At 37.0% G+C, this 20,073-nt stretch overlaps 1 protein-coding gene across 2 annotated transcripts in view; it reads left to right on the plus strand.

The window, feature by feature from the left end:
• The window catches only part of KAT6A (lysine acetyltransferase 6A), a 114,185-nt gene that overhangs the window by 67,061 nt on the left and 27,051 nt on the right, over window positions 1–20,073 (plus strand). Inside the window, exons 6-8 of one of the 2 annotated variants that reach the window (XM_044751078.2) lie at window positions 979–1,114; window positions 2,454–2,770; window positions 5,188–5,306. In XM_044751078.2, the coding sequence (XP_044607013.2) occupies window positions 979–1,114; window positions 2,454–2,770; window positions 5,188–5,306 (572 nt within the window). The remainder of the gene's footprint in view (window positions 1–978; window positions 1,115–2,453; window positions 2,771–5,187; window positions 5,307–20,073) is intronic. The other variant, XM_070500106.1, reaches the window with a different exon arrangement.

Below are 20,073 nucleotides of genomic sequence, written 5' to 3' on the forward strand. Positions count from 1 at the left end.
TGACACTTTTGAAGAGTACTAGTAAGTTATTTTGTAGAAAGTCCTTCAATTTGAGTTTGTCTTTTGCTTTATCATGATTAGATTATCATGAAGTTTGACAAGAATACCACGGAAGTGATGTTGTGCCCTTTCTTAGTGCATCATAACAGGGATATATTACACTGGTATGTCTTATTACTAGTATTGTTAACTTTGATCACTTGATTACAGTGGAGAAATCTGATTGACATTGTAAAGTTATTCTTTTTCTGCTTTGCCCACTAATTTTAGCATCCATCATTGATTCTTGCTTCACCAGTTTTTACTGTGGTGTTTGCATAATGATGATCTTTGTATTTCCATCATTCCTTTTACGTTCATTAATTGAAATTCTGCTGTAAGGAAGAGCCGTCCCTTTCTCCCATTTATTTATTTGTTTATTCAATTATTTATAGCACTGTGGACTCATGGATGTTTATTTTATTCTATGGATTATAAGCTATTGCTGTGATTATTTCTGTTTTTTCTCAGATTGACCCAGATTTGGCTATTGGGAGCTCTTTCAGGTTGGCTACAGTGTCCTTTTGACATGCCTGCATCATCTTTTGAGCACTTCATTTTCTGGCACCACAAGATATTCGTTGTATTTTTCCTGCTGTACTCCTGGAATGAGCCATTACTCTATGGAATCTTGGCTTCTTTTCTTGTAGGATGGTAATTAGAAACCAATATCTGAGTGCTAGATCCAGAGCAGGGATTTTTAACTGAGGATCAGTGGACTTCAATGTGGCCTTCAGAATACTTGTGAATCTCTGCCAATTGTTTGTAGAATTTTGTGTGTATTTACTTTTGTGTTTATTTTCCTGGGGGGCTTTCATCAGATTCCTAATGAGAGTCCTTGACCCGAAAGAAGTTAACAACTCCTGGCTTAGAGTATCTGAACACTGTCAGTGTATTTATATCTATTGTGCTGTTATGTGGAATTTTCTTTCTTAATAGGCATGTGGATATGTCAAATATGTCGACCTAGGAAAAAAGGACGAAAACTGCTACAGAAGAAGGCGGCACAGATAAAACGGCGCTATGCTAATCCAATAGGACGTCCAAAAAACAGGTTAAAGAAACAAAACACGGTGTAAGTTGTACTTGTGGCAAGGTGAGGGGAGAAAAGGATAGGGTCTTCTCTATAGTGTAGGATTCACTTGTTTGCTTTATGAAAAAGTTTCAATTCATAGAACTCGCACTTTTATGTAGTAATAATGGCTAACACCCATTGAGCCCTTTAATAAAGTACCAGGGCACTGTTCTAAGTGCTTTACACATGTTAAATCATTTAGTTCTCCCCACAACCCACTGAAATAGGTGCTCTTGTTACTCTCATTTTTCAAAGGAGGAAACTACAGGATAGTGATTAACTTGTGTAAGTTTGTAATAAGTGTTGAATTGGGATTAAAATCCAAGTAGTCTGGCACCAAAGTCTGGCTCTTAACCATTGCCTTATATTGCTTCTCTTACATGAAAAACAAGAACGAAAAAATTATGTTATTGTAGCATTTCACAGATTCTTCGCCTGATGTAGTCTCGGTAGTTTTATTTTTATTAGGTGTACAAATCACTGAATAGCTTCTTCTATTGAGGTCACAGCTAAGTCCTGTTTCTGTGTCCTGATGTAAAATAATGTAAGTTTTTCATCTATTAGCAGAAATCAGGGATATAATTATCCCTTATGGACTAGGAAACTGGGCTATGTCTGGAGGAGGTGGGGCAAGATTCAGTCACTAATTGTCTTTTTTTTGAGTATCTCTAGTAATTCACCTTTGATGATGTAAAATACCTCTAGGCCTGTGAACCTCTCTTTATTCTCAAAAATTTTACCCACCTTTTTCTACACTTAAGACTGTCTTAAAAGTGATATAACTGAAGTGAATGGGCATTTGCGGGTTGAAATGTACAGAACCAGTATTGTAGTTCATATTTTAAATCTTAAATCAAGGTTTAATTCTCCCATAAAATGATCTTTTGATTCCTGACTTTCAGAGAGTAACCTGTCCTTGGGTTTAGAGGTAAAGGCATAACTTTGAGCTGGTGCAGAGGTCATAGGACCTTCTACCTGGAAGGGTGGTAGTTGTCCTCTGGTCTACCTCTCATTTTACAGATGAAGACACTGATGTTTAGAGAGAATGGGATTTGTCCAAGATGTACAGCTAGTAAGTGGTAAAATTATCACTCAAACATGCCTTCTGACTCCTGACCTAGGATTCTTTTCACTGTAAAATAACTAGGCTTCCAAGAAATAGATGTTTCTAATAATAATGCTACTTCTGATTTATATAATATAGTTTATGGAATATTCTTAACCATACAGATTTTTATTATAAAGCTGTGTTATTTACTTATTATGTGTTACATATTAAATGGAAACCTTATAAAGATTTCTTTTTAATAGTTACCCTTTTCCCTGTTTGATTCTTTAGATCAAAAGGTCCCTTCAGCAAAGTTCGAACTGGCCCTGGAAGGGGTCGGAAACGTAAAATCACTCTCTCCAGCCAATCAGCATCGTCATCAGAAGAAGGATATTTAGAGCGAATAGATGGCTTGGACTTCTGCAGAGATAGCAGTGTCCCCTTGAAGTTCAACAAGAAAACCAAAGGGCTCATTGATGGCCTTACCAAATTCTTTACCCCTTCCCCTGATGGGCGGAAGCCTCGAGGGGAGGTGGTAGACTACTCTGAGCAATACAGAATCAGGAAAAAGGGCAACAGAAAATCAAGCACTTCAGACTGGCCCACAGGTAAAAGTTTGTTCAGTTAGAAAGAAAAAGTATTCCAAAAGCGTGTTATTTGGAATGACACTAGTTATCTTGAATAGATTTATATTTGATTATTAAAAATTGGTTATGGAATATAAGAACATATTAAACATGCTTATTTAGATGATACTAAAGTGATAACTGTGGCAGGAGTTTAGAGGCTAGGGATAAAGTTGCAGAGCAGACAAATAGAAGCTCTTAGAACCACAAAGAATCTTCCTATAGAAATTTGGACTATGACCTTGAATGAAGGATAACTTTACATTTCCTAAATTACAAAATAAATCATGTGATGAGCATCCTGATGCTTACTTTATTCCCAGAAGGAAATTCGAGAGAGTATGGGTGGATAAAATGCTGCTGATCTAAGCATAAGGAAAAGACCAAAATATGTGCAAACATGGTAAGGTAACATTGATTTTTCTACTTCAAATCTTGGGAAACGTAGTTGCAATTGTTCGTGGATCACACTTAAAAAGAGGGAAAGAGAGAACAATAGCTCCAGGCCATTTGCTTGTGTGTCAGGTTAACTTGCCTAGTTTTCAAAGTGGAAAACATCTGTGAAGAAGACTTTATAGTGTGGCACATAATTCAAGTCAGAGGAGGAAAGTTGGCTTAGCTGTCCAGATAATTAAAGCTTAAACTAGTCTCTGCTGTTGAGTGCCTTGAGTTTAGAGAACCTAACCTTGTATAGGAAGTAGAAAGGGCTCTTAGGAAAGTAGAAGGAAAATAGAAGAAGAAGAATGGAATCTTAGATCACATGAGCCAAAGGTATGGTGTGTCTCGTATACTGCAAGAGAATTTTTAACTTTGATTTCCTTCCCTTGAATGTTCTGTTGGTTTTTGTATTCACTGTTCCGTCATTCCTGCTTATATAAACGGTTGATTGGTCCAGTGCAAGCAAGAAAATCCTCACCATTGTCAGGTCCCCGTTTTTATGCTGTATTGACTGACTTTTTCCTAGAGTGGCAATCAACTAATTACTCTTTAAGCATTGAAGTACTTTTCATGTCTTTATCAGCTATGTAGACTGTAGATAAGCTTCAATCTGAGCATGTTTATCTAAGAAAATATGCAAGCCATTTAGGCTGGACTTAGAAGGAAAGAATCTCATAAAGCAGATTCTAATGAAAGACATTTTTGAATTAACCATTTCACAGGAGATGGATTATTAGAAGAATCTACTGCAAAGTTTTAGAAATAGAAATTATTGGGGCAGATATATAAAGTATATGGAGGACCAATATTGAGCTGTAGGCATTGATGAGAGCTTTTGCTTTAATTGGCTTTATCATATTCTTTATGAATTGTAGAGTTTAAGCAACAGTCTGCACCATCTGATACAATGCCATTGAATGCTGTGCTAGATCTGTGCTTGCATCTGTCTGTGTTATATGCACTAGGGGGCATTAAAGTCACATGGTGTCTTTAGAGTATATGTATTTATTTTTCAGTTTGAGAATATTGTCAACGAGTCCTTATCCTTTTTCTTCTCATACTAAATGAATAACAGACAGCCTGTATATGCGGTTGATTTGAAAAGAACTGTCTGTCACTAATTGGTCTTTTCAGCCACACTCATACAAAGAGGAAGTGAGTCCATCAGCAGTGTCATCTTCAAATGCAAAGGATAATGATCTACATAATCCCCCAATACTCCTTTCACTAATTTCTTTGCCCATTTGAGGAAGATGCATCATTTAGTGGATGATTATTATAATTTCTCATACTCACCCAGAGGATTATCATCTGTGATCCTCAGGTTTGTGGAGTTTGTGCTTTAAAAGGGCACCCAGAATGTGAGGGGAGTTGTTACTTCTTGACGTCAGTTAAGGTAGCTAATATGAAGGTTATCTTTTTGCTGAGATAAGAGTGTGTTGGCCTTATGAAGATTGCAGGATCATCAAGAATTTTAAAAGGAGCAAATTTTTCCTATTTTGCTCCCAAGTGATGAAAATTATGTCTTCCTATAACGTAAACTTCTTCCACACTACCCAAGAATTTGAATGTTGACATGTTAAACTCGTACTAAAAGTGTTATAGTCATACTGTTTCAAAATAAATTTCATACTCCTTAGACCTTTTTCCTGTTCTGCTTTTGTATGTATTGTAATATACTAAAATGTAATCTCTTTTAATGAAGTTTAAATTTAGTTATGTAATATTTTTGAAAAGCTTTAAGACAATTCAAACTTTTCGTTATAAGGCAGATATGATATGTTCATATTCTTTATTGACTGGTATTCTTTCTAGGAGGCAGTTTAGTGTTGTCGTGTTCTCTGTTACATAAATAATATTAAGGTCTTCAAACTGAAATAAAAACGTCTGAAATTTTTTCTAGTTGGTGTGTTAAACTAAGGATAGCATTAATAACGTGTGAGCCCTTTCTTTATGTGCAGACAATCAGGATGGCTGGGATGGCAAACAAGAAAGTGAGGAACGGCTTTTTGGGAGCCAGGAAATCATGACTGAGAAAGATATGGAGTTGTTTCGTGATATCCAGGAACAAGCACTGCAGGTACAGTCGGATATTCACATTGTGCAATCAACAGTTTGTTCATGGATGAGAAACAGGAGTAATTCTACAGTCAGATGTCGTTTAATGACGGGAATACATTCTGAGAAATGTGTCGTTAGGCACTTTCATTGTGTGAACATCATAGGCTGTGCTTACAGAAACCTAGATGGTATAGCCTATTACACATCTAGGCTATATGGTACTAATCTTATGGGACCACCATCTAATATATAATTAGTCATTGACCAAAAGATCGTTATGCAGTGCATGACTGTATTGTGGGTAAGGCAGTAACAGCAATTTATTTATCCGTCTGATCTGTGAATAGACACAGTTGTGCATATACATAGTTCTAGTTAAGGTGTTCCTTTCAAACCCATGATGACTGCTTTGGTTTTGTAGATAAACACATTGCTTTGACTATCTCTATTAAATGAGCTTCGTTTATTTATTTTCTGTCACATGTATGAAGAAGAGTTTGGGATTTGACCAGCCAAGCAACAAACAAAAACCAAGTTTCTCTTGAGTGATAAAACACCCATATTCGTTAATTCAAGAAATAATTATTAAATGCTTCTGCCTTAATCCTTTGTGACACATAGCAAGATATAAATGTATAGACAAAGAACCTACTTATGTGCCAGATGCTGGAGATGCCAAAGTGAATGACAGGATTCCTTCTCTCAAGAATAGTCTAAGAGAGACTAGTCATAAATAATTTCATTAATGTGAAAAGTTTAATTATATAATACATGGTATTTTGGGAGAATAGGGACAAGCATCGCTCTCTGCCTGGGGAGGTCAGAGGAATATTCATTGAGGGGAAATACTATTTGAGCTGGTCTTAAAGAATATGTAGGAGTTTCTCAGGATGACGAGAAATGGGGTCCTGTATAATCAGAAGGAACAGAAGTGCAAAGACTTGAAAATGGTGGAAAACATAGAGAACATAGGGTGTAGATAATGGCAAGCGATGAGATTGGAAAAGTGCAGGAGCTCGATCACAAAGGCTCTTGCAGACTGTGTTCATTTGCCTTTTGTCTTTTCCTTCTTTGCCACCAACTCACTATGTAAGCCAAGTCGAGTTCTCTCTTTTACCTTGAAAATAAGAATTGATAAGGCTGGTGCTGGAGATTCCTGTTGTGTAGGTGAAACTCTGGATTAAGAGACCCGTTGGTGAATAGATTGTTTATATAGATCATGTGAGTATTTTTGAAAAATAAAAACAACAATATAAACAGCTAACATTTACTGAGCAGTCTGTCATCTTACAATTTAACAGAGTATTGGCAGTGAGTCGGATGGATCTAGGTTCAAGTGTTGGTCTGTCGTTTACTAACTTCTGCTTTGGGCTTAATATCTGAAGGCATATTTCATTCTCTACCAATAAGTAAAACAAAAGTATTGTAGGTACTATAGTAGAAATTTACATGGAGTTCAGTGGGAATTCAGAGGAGCTCGGAGTAGTTAGTTCTTCCTTTTTTGAAGAACTTTTTTTTCTGAGAAAGTTGCAGACATAATGCTAATACCCCTTTATTCCTACTTTTTTGTGTGTATTTCCTAAAAACAAGAACATTCTTGTACATGATGAGAGTATGATCATCAAATCAAGAATTTAACACAAAGTATATTATCTAATCTAGAGATTGTATTCACGTTTTACCAGCTGTACCACTAACATTTTTATAACAAAAGAAAAACACTTGTTCTGGTCCACTATCCAGTCTAGGATCGTGTGTTTCATTTAGTTGTCACGTCCTTTAGTACCCTTTAATCTGGAACGTTCCTTAGTCTTTAACTTTCATGACCTTGATACTTTTGAAGAGTGCAGGTCATTAATTTCACTGAATGTCGACACTTTGAGCTTGTTTTATATTTCATCATGTTTAGATTTAGGTGATACACTTTTGGCAGAAATAACACAGAGGTGTTGTGTCTTCCTCAGTGCATTATATCAGGAGGCATGTAGTATTTATTTGTTCCATTACAAGTGATTTTAACTTTGATCACTTGGTTAAGGTAGTATTCTGCCATGTTTCTTCTCTATAAAATTATTAAGTATCTTGTGACAATACGCTTTGAGACCATGTAAATATCCTGTTTCTCATCAAACTTTTACTGATTAGATTTGGCATCCAGTGGTGATTCTTGCCTGAAACTGTTACTTTGTTGGCTGCTAAACAGATGATTTTCTAATTCCATCATTTCTTTTACGTTTATTAATTGGCATTCTGGAAGGAAGAGCTTTTCCTTCTTCCCATTTGTTTACTCATTTTGTTTAGACTTGTAGATTCTACTTTATGAGTTATAATTTGTAGCTATTAGTATTTATTTTGATGCTCAAATTGTTCCGGATTTGGGCAGGGGGAGTTTCTTCAAGCCAGCCCCTGTGTCATTTTGACATCTCTCTTATTCCTTTTTTTTTTCCTTCAGAGCCAGAGATTGAGAACGTTTATTGTAATTTTAATCCTTACCTCACCTTTGACTTTTTTTTGTATGTGTGACTTTGTCCAATTTATTCAACTTATTTGGTGATTTTTTTTTATTGAGATATAATTGGTGTATAACATTATATTAGTTCTAGGTGTGTAACATAATGACTCAATATTTGTTTATTCCATCATTCTTATTTACTTTTGGCCACAGCAATATGTTCTAGGCTCTTATTGTTCTAGCTTTGGATGGAGCCATTTCTCTATGAATCCCTAGTTCCTTTTAGTGGAGAACCGGAGGAAATGACAGTTCTCTTCTTTTACTTGCTTGGGCCCAAAGTGGTGTCATCCTTGATTTTTCCCTCTCTAACTCATACTCCATATTCAATCCATCAGCAAATCCTAATGATTCTACCTTCAAAATATATCCAGAATATGGCTACTTTTTACTACTTCTACCTTTATTACTTTGGTCTAAGCCACTATCATCTCTTGCTTGGGCTATTGTAATGTCTCCAGACTAATCTCCTTGCTTCCACTTTTGTTCCTCACCCCAATCTCTAGTCTATATTCTTTATACAGAGGCCAGAGTAAATATTTTCAAGCTTAAGTTAGATCTTACCATGCCTCTGCTCAGAAACCTTCAATATCTTTCAGTCTTGCTTAGAATTTTTACAAAGCAAAGTCTTATCCTTGTTTTAAGACCCAATATGATCTTTTGCCAGCCTCTCTCTTTGGCGAGTCCTTCCCTTTCTTGCCCTTGTTCACTTCACACCAGCCACAGGCCTCCTTCTCTTCCTCAGACACACCAGGTACACTCCTACCTTGGAACCTTCGCACTTACTGCTCTCTCTGTCTGGATTGCCCTTTCTCTAGTCTGGATATCTAGTTGGCTTACTGCTCACTCCATTTAGGTCTCTGCTGATGAGTCACCTTATCAGAGAGGCCTTTCCTAACTCCCAAACTAAAGTAGCATATGTTTATCCCCCCTATATGACTCTTTGTCCTTTTACCTGCTTGCTTTTCCTGTATAGTACTTATCACTTCTTGAATTTAAATATTTATTTCTAGAATATAAGGGCCTTGAGAACAAGGACTTTCTTTTTGGTCATTGCTGTATACCAAGTACTTGGAATGTGGTAAAGTCTCAGTAGATATTTGTTGAATGAATGGATATTTGAATGAAATTTTCTGCTAGGAGAAATGGGGCAGGAGTTGGAATAATAGGAGTGTGAAGAGAAAGATGACTAGGAAAGTTAGAAGGGATGTTGAGCCTTGCTGAGGCCCAATGGAGACAATATAAATTTGTTGACAATAATCTGGCTAATTAGAAGTTTCTTCCAGCATTTGATTAAACTTAAGATTGTCCATGTATGTATCTGGCACCAAGGAAGTAAACAGCTACGTATTTGAATTCTAATTTGTGCTTATTTTTTTTTTAATTGAGTTATTGATAGGTTACAATCTTGTGAAATTTCGATTGTACATTAATGTTTGTCAGTCATGTTGTAGGTGCACCACTTCACCCTTTGTGCCCACCCCCCACCCCATCTTTCCCCTGGTATCCACTAAACTGTTCTTAGTCCATAATTTTAAATTCCTCATATGAGTGGAGTCATACACAGATTATCTTTCTCTCGCTGGCTTATTTCACTTAACATAATTCTCTCAAGGTCCATCCATGTTATTGCAAATGGAATGATTTTGTTCTGTTTTGCAGCTGAGTAGTATTCCATTGTATATGTGTACCACATCTTCTTTATCCATTCGTCTGTTGATGGGCACTTAGGTTGCTTCCACATCTTGGCTATTGTAAAGAGTTCTGCAATAAACATTGGGGTGCATAGGACTTTAGGGATTGCTGACTTCAAGCTCTTTGGATAAATACCCACTAGGGGGATAGCTGGATCGTATGGTAGTTCTATTTTTAATTTTTTGAGGAATCTCCATACTGTTTTCCATAGTGGCTGCACCAGTTTGCATTCCCACCAGCAGTGTATGAGGGTTCCTTTTTCTCCGCAACCTCTCCAACATTTGTTACTATTAGTTTTAGATATTTTTGTCATTCTAACAGGTGTAAGGTGGTATCTTAGTGTAGTTTTGATTTGCATTTCCCTGATGATCAGCGATGATGAGCATCTTTTCATGTGCCTATTGGCCATCAGTATATCTTCTTTGGAGAAATGTCTGTTCATGTCTCCAGCCCGTTTTTTGATTGGGTTGTTTGATGTTTTGTTGTTGAGTTGCAGGAGTTCTTTATATATTATGGATATTAAGCCTTTGTCAGATATATGACTTGCAAATATTTTTTCCCAGTTAGTGGGTTGTTTTTTTGTTTCAATCCTGTTTTCATTTGCCTTGAAGAAGCTCTTTAATCTGATGAAGTCCCATTTGTTTATTCTTTCTATTGTTTCCCTTCTCTGAGAAGGCATAGTGTCCGAAAAGATCCTTTTAATACTGATGTCAAAGAGTGTACTGCCTACGTTTTCTTCCAGAAGCCTTATGGTTTCAGGTCTCACCTTTAGGTCTTTAATCCATTTTGAGTTTATTTTGGTGAATGGTGAAAAAGAATGGTCTATTTTCATTCTTTTCCATGTGGCTTTCCAGTTTTCCCAGCACCATTTGTTGAAAAGACTTTCTTTTCTCCATTGTATGCCCTCAGCTCCTTTGTCAAAGATAAGCTGTCCATAGATGTGTGGTTTTATTTCTGGGCTTTCAGTGCTGTTCCATTGATCTGTGCACCTGTTTTTGTACCAGTACCATGCTGTTTTGATTACTGTAGCTTTGTAGTATGTTTTGAAGTCAGGGATTGTGATGCCTCCCGTTTTGTTCTTTTTTCTCAGGATTGCTTTAGAAATTCAGGGTCTTTTGTTGCCCCCTATTAATTTTAGGATTCTTTGTTCTAATTCTGTAAAGAATGTCATTGGGATTCTGATTGGGATGGCGTTGAATCTGTAGATTGCTTTAGGTAGAACGGACATTTTAACTATGTTTATTCTTCCAATCCATGTGCATGGAATGTCTTTCCATCTCTTTATGTCGTCATCCAATTCTCTCAGAAAGGCCTTGTAATTTTCATTATATAGGTCCTTCACTTCCTTACTTAAATTTACCCCAAGGTATTTTATTCTTTTTGTTGCGATTGTGAATGGTATTGTATTCTTGAGTTCTTTTTCTGTTGGTTCATTACTGGAGTATAGAAATGCTACTGATTTATGCAAATTGATTTTATACCCTGCAACTTTGCTGTAGTTGTTGATTACTTCTAACAGTTTTCCAATGGATTCTTTGGGGTTTTCTATATATAAGATCATGTCGTCTGCAAACAGCGAGAGTTTCACTTCTTCCTTCCCTATTTGGATTCCTTTTATTCCTTTTTCTTGCCTGATTGCTCTGGCCAGGACCTCCAGTACTATGTTAAATAAGAGTGGTGGTAGAGGGCATCCTTGTCTCGTTCCTGTTTTCAGGGGGATGGGGTTCAGTTTTTGCCCATTGAGTATGATGTTGGCTATGGGTTTGTCGTATATGGCCTTTATTATGTTGAGGTAGTTTCCTTCTATGCCCATTTTGTTCAGAGTTTTTATCATAAATGGCTGTTGGATCTTGTCAAATGCCTTCTCTGCATCTATTGAGATGATCATGTGGTTTTTATTCCTCAGTTTGTTGATGTGGTGTATCACGTCGATTGATTTGCAGATGTTGAACCATCCCTCTGTCCCTGGTATGAATCCCACCTGATCCTGATGTATGATTCTTTTGATGAATTGCTGAATTCTGGTTGCCAAAATTTTGTTTAGAATTTTTGCATCTATGTTCATCAGTGATATTGGCCTGTAGTTCTCTTTTTTTGTGGTGTCCTTGTCAGGTTTTGGTATCAGTGTGATGTTGGCCTCATAGAATGTGTTAGGAAGTGTTCCATCTTCCCTAATTTTTTGGAATAGCTTGAAAAGGATAGGTATTAAATCTTCTCTGAAAGTTTGGTAGAATTCCCCAGGAAAGCCATCTGGTCATGGGGTTTTATTCTTTGGGATGTTTGTGATTGCTGTTTCAATCTCTTTCCTTGTGATTGGTCTGTTCAAATTGTCTGCCTCTTCTTGAGTGAGCTTTGGGAGATTGTAGGAGTCCAAGAATTTATCCATTTCTAATTTGTGCTTATTTTTATTGGCAGTGCACTAAAATTCTGATGATGGTTTCTCCATGAGGTTCATTCATTTAGTATTCATGTGCCTGGTGTGCTACTAGAGCTATAGGGTGCACAAAAAGACATAGATTCTACCTTTATGAAGATTTCAGTCTCATGAAAGAGACAGACAATAAACAATCCTACAAATCTGTAATTACAAGTGATAAGTAATAGGAAGAAAATAAGAATGCATTAAGAGATTATAATAGGGACTTGCTGATCTAAATGCTGGCAGTTGGTATTCCTCTTTTAAGGAAGTAGTAAATTACACACAGACCTAAAAGATGAATAGAAAGTTGGCAAAGAGCTAGAGAGAAGAGTGTTCCAGACACAGGGGCCTACCTGTGTAAATGTCTTGAGGTATAAAAGAACTTGGTAAATTTGAGGAACTGAAAGAAGGCCAGTATAACTAGAGTACAATGAATAAAAGAGTCACACACGATGAAGCTGGAGACATAGGCTGAGGGCATAGGTTAGGATTTGGGTTTTTGTTGTAATTGTAGTGGGAAACCATTGAATGATTTTTAGCAAGGAAGTAGCAGGAACAGATTTGCATTAAATTCTTTTTCTTGGCCTCTGTATGAGGAATGGATTGAAATTAGGCAAGAGTGGAAGCAGGGAAACCAGTTTAGAAAGTTTTTTAATGATACAGATGAAAGTAGATGGTAGTTTATACTAGAGAGGTGGCAGCGCAAATGGGAGAGAAGTAGATGGATTTAGAATATATTTTAGTGATGGAATCAGCAGAACTTGGTGATAGATTTGATATGTAGTTTGAAGGAGCAAGAGGTCATCAAGGATGACTCCCAGGATCTCTGACTTAATGTAATAGAGAATGTAGGTTGAAGGCAATTGGAGAAGTTACTGTTGATTAGATTACACGATGTTTTGAATAATAAAAGCATTCATAAAGACCTAGATATGGTATAGTAGAGGCTGCTTCAACCTTTGTTTCAAAAATTTTGCAGGAAGATTTTGTTACATGGTCTTAGGCAGTTGTACAGCTGCACTAGTAAGAGATAAATGATAGAAGAGTTAATACTGGAATCCATCCGACCAACAGCCCATCATTTATTGGGTGCCTATTATGGTTTCTTCTAGAAACCATATTAGGTGTAGGGGCTGTGAGTAAGACATAGATTTTATGCTCATAGAGCTTACCATCTAGTAGGAAACATACTGAAAAAAGCAAATCCAATATTTACTTGTGGTGATTATCTTAACTAATTAAAGTTTATCTGGTGTATTATCTAATTAAGTCAAGAATTACTGAAATGTTTATCAAGATTTTTATCAAAAAGGATCATCCATTAATTGGTTTTGATTTTGTTTTTTTAATTTCAGGGGAAGTAAGGATATAGTTTGCCTGGTACTGTGTCCCATCATTAGCTAAACAATGAACACTTCCATGAAAAGAGCCACCTCTGAAAAGAAAAATAGAAGCAAAAAAAATTGGTAGTACAGGCTTTTCTTCTGGAATTTTATTTCAACAGTGATCTTATGAGCTTAGAGGAAATGGTTTTCCTTAAAAGTTCTATCACCAGAAAGAAGCATTTGTATTCGTTCATTCCGTTGGAGCATAACAGCCTTTTTGAAATATATGGAATGATTTTTACATAAAATATCAACAAATCGCATGTTATATTTCCCTACTAATTTTAATACTTTCTAATTTTGAAGGATTTGATTTTTTGTGTGTGTGGTACTAGAAAGTTAATAGCATTTTTGAAATCTGTGTGGGCTATTGAAATAATTTTCTTCTATGGATAAAGAATTGAACAGTTATTAGAAATGAAATAAACTAGATTCAACAACTCTCTTTACCCTATGAGGTAAAGATTGTTATCCTCATTTTATGTATGAGGAAACCAAGACTTTTAGTTGAGTGAGTTTCCTAAAGTTATATAACTAGTAATGGCAGAGGTGGAATTAGAACTCAGGCCAGTGGTGATTTCAAATCCTATGTCCTTAATCACAATAGCATCCTGCATTACTCTGTAAAAAAATGTTATGGAGGCATCAAAATCATAAGGTATGGACTGAATGCAAATAGGAAAAGATACATAGGAAGGTAAACAGTGGCATAGAGTATCAATTAATGTAACTCGCTGTATTAAATGATACAGACTGTTCCATATGTTCACAGTATACTAAGATTAGTAAGAAATGATGTAATCTGAAATGATCACAGAAGAAGTAGGCTTAAAGGATGATTAAGGATTTAGGTAAATTGAGAAAATGAGGGCTTACCAGGTGAAATAAACATTAACTTCAGCTTTGAGGGATAATTGACTACTATTAATACAAGAGGCATTGTGATTATTGGTCCATCAGATTAAAAAGTATTTGAGGGCCTACTGTGTGCAAGTCACACTGTGGAGATGATGTAGAAAACGCAATAGCTGCCCATACAGGTATTATAATACAGACAGTCCTTGCTTTCATGGCACTGAGTTAATGGAAACATGCCTATCAGAATTGTGTTCATGCTTACTCACTTCTGTGGTGTCTGAGATCTGATCTCAGTTCTGATGTGCATAAATTTCAGTTAACGTGACAGCAGGGAAAGCAAGGACTGCTTGTAGTTTAGTTTGAGAGATAAAACAGAGTGGACATTTGTTGGACAATGGTAAGATATATATTGAATTACTAGTTTAGGGCTGGATTTTGGAGGATTTTGAAAGCTAGTAAGAGAACATCAGTCTTGTGCCAGGATTTTAAGGTGTCCCCATGAGTGCTTTTCTGTTGTTGGGGTGACTTCTCCTCGGTACTGGTGAAATTAGGGATGGGAGTGGAGGGCTGTTTTAGTGTCTTAACGCATTCACCCATTAGTTGTAAGTCACATATTAAAGGCTGTTTATGGGCCAGCCCCGTTGGCCGAGTGGTTAAGTTCACACGCTCTGCTTTGGTGGCCCAGGGTTTTGCCAGTTCGGATCCTGGGCGCGGACATGGCACCACTCATCAGGCCACGCTGAAGCGGCGTCCCACATGCCACAACTAGAAGGACCCACAACTAAAATATACAGCTGTGTACTGGGGGGATTTGGGGAGAAAAAGCAGAAAGAAAAATAAAAAAATGAAGTCTGTTTAGATGTATTTTGAGTTCTTTTCATTTGACAATTTAGCACAATTTTACTGAGTGTTTATTAAGATAGTGGTTAAGAGCTGAGGTATTAGAAACAGCCTGCACTGTTCAAATCCTATCTCTGCTGAGTGACCTTGGTCAAGCAAGTTACTTAATAGGTTTGTTGAAAGGATTAAGTGAGTTTATATTTGCAAAGTGCTTAGTGTGTCATTCATGTAGTGAGCACTAGATAAATGTGAGCATCTGCTCGCTACCTTAGTGGCAGGTGCTAGAAATACGTAGATAAATAGAAAAATGTGTCTCTGCCGTCCAGTTGAGGAGTCATTTATAAACAAATAATTAAAGCCATGTGGTTAGTGATAGGTACTCATTAACTGTGTGCCAGGTATTACATTCAGCATTATATATCAATATTTTGCATTTAATGCAGCCTTGTTATTACTTGCTCATTTTACAGATGAACGAATTAAAGCCTTAGAAGGATTATCTTACTAAGAGTTATATAGTTATTAAGTATTAGAATCAGTATTTGAACATAGGCAGTCTGACTCCACATCCTTAACTTTTAACTACTGGTTTATGGTATAATGCTGTCATAGAGATATGCATAAGATGCAGTGAGAATGACCAGGAAGGCATCTGTCTACGGATGTTAGAGGAGTCTTCATCGAGGAGGTGATATTTGAGCAGGGTTGGAAGGCATGAATAAGAATTTACTGTTGGATGAGAGGAATAAGACTTTAAAAATAGATCAGTTTGGGTATGAGAAAGCTTATGAACCCTTGGAGCTGCATGTGGTTTGTTTGGCTGGAGTTCAAGTAAGAGATGAGGTTGAAAAGGCGAGTTCAGACCAGATCACAAAGATCCTATGGTCCAGTAGTTAAGTAACTCTTGAGGAGCTACTGAAGAATTTTTTAAAAGAGGGTGACATGATCGTATTTGCATGTACAAACTCTGCTCTGACAATACAGTGAGCAATGGATTGAAGATGACCTGAACAAGGACATCTACCAGTCCAATGATTACAGTAGTCAGAATGAGAAGTGGCTAGGGCCTAAATGAAGGCCAAGGAGATACTGTAGGCAGAAATTTTGAGAAAGATTTAGGATAGAATGGAAAAGATACAGTGTTGGGTTGAGTCGGGGTTGGAGGAGAGGGTGGAACCAAATAGGTCTCCCAGTGTTGTTCTGTTTTGAGTAGATGGTGATACTAACTGTGGGAAGAGGAGTTTTTTTGGATAGAGGAAGAGACCAGGCTTACATAAATTGGGGCTTGTGTGAAATCTAGAATGGAGAAGTTTTGTAGACTGTTGTATATATGGATATGGAAGTCAGGAGGGCTTTGGGTAGGAGATTTGCCAGGGTATCAGCACATAGGTAATAGCTGAAGTTATGATCATAGATAACATTGATTTAACAATAAATGTTACTGAGTACTGGTTACCATGTGTTAGGTACAGGAGGTACAACACTGAACGAAACAGATTAAAAAAAGCTCCTTATTCTCAGGAACTTACAGTTTAATTGGGGTGAGGTTGGGTTAAAGTAAATGGTATACCCTGTGGTAGTGTTCTGGAGAAAAAGCAGGGAAGGGAGGGAGAGAGAGAATTCAGAGGGAAAGGATGGATTTGTACAGTTTTAAATTGTTGGGTTAGAGACTGTCTTTCTGACGTTTAACAGAAACCTAAAGGAGGTGAGGCAGTGAACCATGTGGGTATCAGAGGAAATAGCATTCCAGGCAGGGGAGCAGAAATGCAAAGGCCCTGAATTGGAATTTGTGCTTGGAATGGTCAAGGAAGTACAAGAAGGCCAGTGTGGTTAGAGCTGAGTGAGAATACACTTAGGTGATGAGAGGACAGAAAGGTAATGGGAAGCCAGATTTTGTACGGTCTTCTAGGCCATCAAAAGGACTATAGCTTTAACTCTGAGTGACATAGGAGCCCTTGGAGGATTTTGAGCAGAAGAGTGACATGATCTGACATAGCTTTTAAAGGATTACTCTGGCTTCTGTGTAGATTGAAGGGGGAGATGCAAAAGCAGAGAGAATTTAGGAGGCTATTAGAATTACCCAAGTAAGAGATATGGTGGTTTGGATCATAGTGAGAGTGGTGGAATTGGAATTCTGATTATGTTTTGAAGGTGTAGTGATGGATTGGATGGTTATGAACACCAAAAATCAGCATGATGCCAGAGTACAGTTGGAGGAGGGAGTTGCCGTTTACTGAGAGGAGAATATAGGTGGAGCAGGTTTGAGGAAAACAAGATCAGGAGTTTGATTTGGGACATGTTAAATTTGAGATTGTTATAAGGTATTCAAGAGGGGAGATATCAAGTAGAATGTGGGATATATGTGTCTGGAGTTCAAAGCACAGGTCTTGGGCTGAAAATTTAAATTTAGAACTTGTTAGCCAGTTGGTGGTATTTAAGGGAATGAGACTAGATGAGATCACCAAAGAAGAGTTTTGAGGAGTCCTGGGACATTCCAACTTTTAGAGATTGGAGAAACTGAGTAGGAATGGCCAATGAAGTAAGAAAAAACCTTGGAGATTATGGTTCCTTAGAAGCCAAGTGAAGAAAATGTTTCAAGAGGAATGAATGGGAAATTCTGTAGATAGGTCAAGTAAATTGGGGACTGAAAAATGACTATCAGGTTTAGTAACATGGAAGTGATCTTGAGAGACAGTTTTCATGATGAGGGAGGAGGAGCAAGTTCAAGGAGAAATGGAAGAAGAGAAATTGGTTATAGAAGTAATATGTGACTACTCTTTTGAAGTATTTTGCAATGAAGTGGAGCAGAGAAAAGATAGTAGTTGGATGGAGATGTGAGGGCAAAAAGAAGGTATACATTTTTATTAATATGGGAGAAATAACAGTTATGTTTATACTGATAGGAATGATCTAATGGAGAGAAACCTGATGATGCAAAAGAGAGAAGGGAAAATTTTTGCAATGATGTATTTGAGTAGGTAAGAGAGGATGTAATCTAACGTACAAGTGGAAGCATTGGCCTTAGATAGGAGTGTAGACAATTTAGCTATAGTATTAAGGAAAGGCAGGGTACATAGGCATAGAGGGTAGACATACAGATGTGGCTGTGGAAAGCTGTGGAAGTTCTCCTTTGATTGCTTCCTAGTTTTCTAACGTAGTAGGAAGCAGAGGCATTGGTTGAAATTGAAGATGAGGTAAGAGGTGTTGGAGGCTTAAGGAGATAGGAGAAAATGTGAAATAATCTTTTAGGAGAATGAGAGAACGAATGGAGTAGGGAAGCATCAAGAGCCCATTGGAGGTTAGTGGTTATGAATTACAAATTAAGACTAGTCAGCATGGTTCTGTGTTTTTCTCTAACCATGTTCAGATATGAGAGTGACAGCTTGAGTTATGTAGAGAACTGACTTTAACCAGAGTTGGGATTTTATTGTTGAATCAGGAGAAAGCAAGGAAGTTAAGGATATATGCAAAGATAAGGTACAATAAAAGACCTTGGAATCTAAGCTGGAGAAGGAGAACGAGGGCACAAGGAGAGTGAAAAGCTGGTAGGATCACTGTATTATGGGTCCTGTGGAGGGAAAGGATAAGAGAGCTGAAGACAGAATCCTAGATTTTATCAATGTTTAATGGTAAAGCAAAGGAGATGTCTGTAGAAGAACAGAAAGGCATAGGGAAAGAAAGAGACAGGAAGTAGTCTGTAGTCACATCTACAGGTCTGAGATCAGAGTCCTGAAAACTTAAAAAAAACATCACAGTAGTGCCCCCTTATTCTTGTTTCACTTTCTGCGGTTTCACTTACCCGTGGTCAACTGTGGTCCAGAAGCAGATGATCCTCCTCCTGACCTGTCTTTTCACATCATCACAAGAAGAAGGGTGAGTGTAGTACAGGAAGATATTTTGAGAGAGAGAGGCCACACTCACACAACTTTTATTATACTATATTGTTAGAATTTTTCTATTTTATTAGTAGTTGTTAATCTCTTACTGTACTTAACTTATAAACTTTATCATAGGTATGTTTGTATAGAAAAATACGTAGTATAGGTAGGATTCAGTACTATCTGTGGTTTCAGGCATCCACTTTGGGTCTTGGAATGTATCCCCATGGATAAGGGGGGACTGCTGTCTTGTAAAATATACATGACATAAAACTTACCATCTTAACTATTTTTAAGAATATGGTTCAGGGACATTAAGTACATTGTTGTACACAAAATACACGTTTTTGTGCAACCATCACCACCATCCGTCCCCAGAACTTTTTTGTCTTCCCAAACTAAAACTCAGTGCCCGTTAAACAATAACGCCCCATTTCTCCCTTCCCCAGCCCCTGGCAATCATCATTCTACTTTATATAAGTAGAACCATAAAATATTTGTCCTTTTGTCTCTGGTTTATTTTAGTTAGCATAACATCTTCCCATGTTTTGGCATGTGTCAGACTTTCCTTCTTAGGAAATAAAAAAGCTCTAAAAAGGTTAAATAATATTCTATTGTGTATGTATACCACATCTTGTTTATCCATTCATCCATTGATGGGCACTTGGGTTGCTTCCACCATTTGGCTATTGTAAATAACGTTTCTGTGAACATGGGTGGACAAATATCTGAGTCCTGGCTTTCAATTGTTTTATATACCCAGAAGTGAAATTGCTGGTTCATATGGTAATGCTATGTTTTAATTTTTTGAGGAACTGCCATACTGTTTTCGGTAGTGGCTCCACCATTTTACATTTCCACCAGCAATGCATAAGGGTTCCAGTTTCTCCACATCCTTGACAACACTTGTTCTTTTCTGGTTTTTTGTTTTGTTTTGTTTTGTTTTTTGATAGCCATCCTAATGGGTGTGAAGTGGTTTCTCATTGTGGTTTGTATTTGCATTTCCCTAATGATTAGTAATGTTGAGCATCTTTTCATGTGTTTATTGGCCATTTGTATATCTTCTTTGGAGAATGAAAAAAAAATTTTTAACTCATTTTACAGCAAGATCTCGCTTACCTAAACTTTTGTTGGCAAAACATGATCTGAACTGATGTGAAAGTATATATATTCTTTACTTATCCCATTTAATGTGAATATTC

Source organism: Equus asinus, chromosome 27, assembly GCF_041296235.1.
Source record: "Equus asinus isolate D_3611 breed Donkey chromosome 27, EquAss-T2T_v2, whole genome shotgun sequence".
Classification (NCBI taxonomy): Eukaryota; Metazoa; Chordata; class Mammalia; order Perissodactyla; family Equidae; genus Equus; species Equus asinus.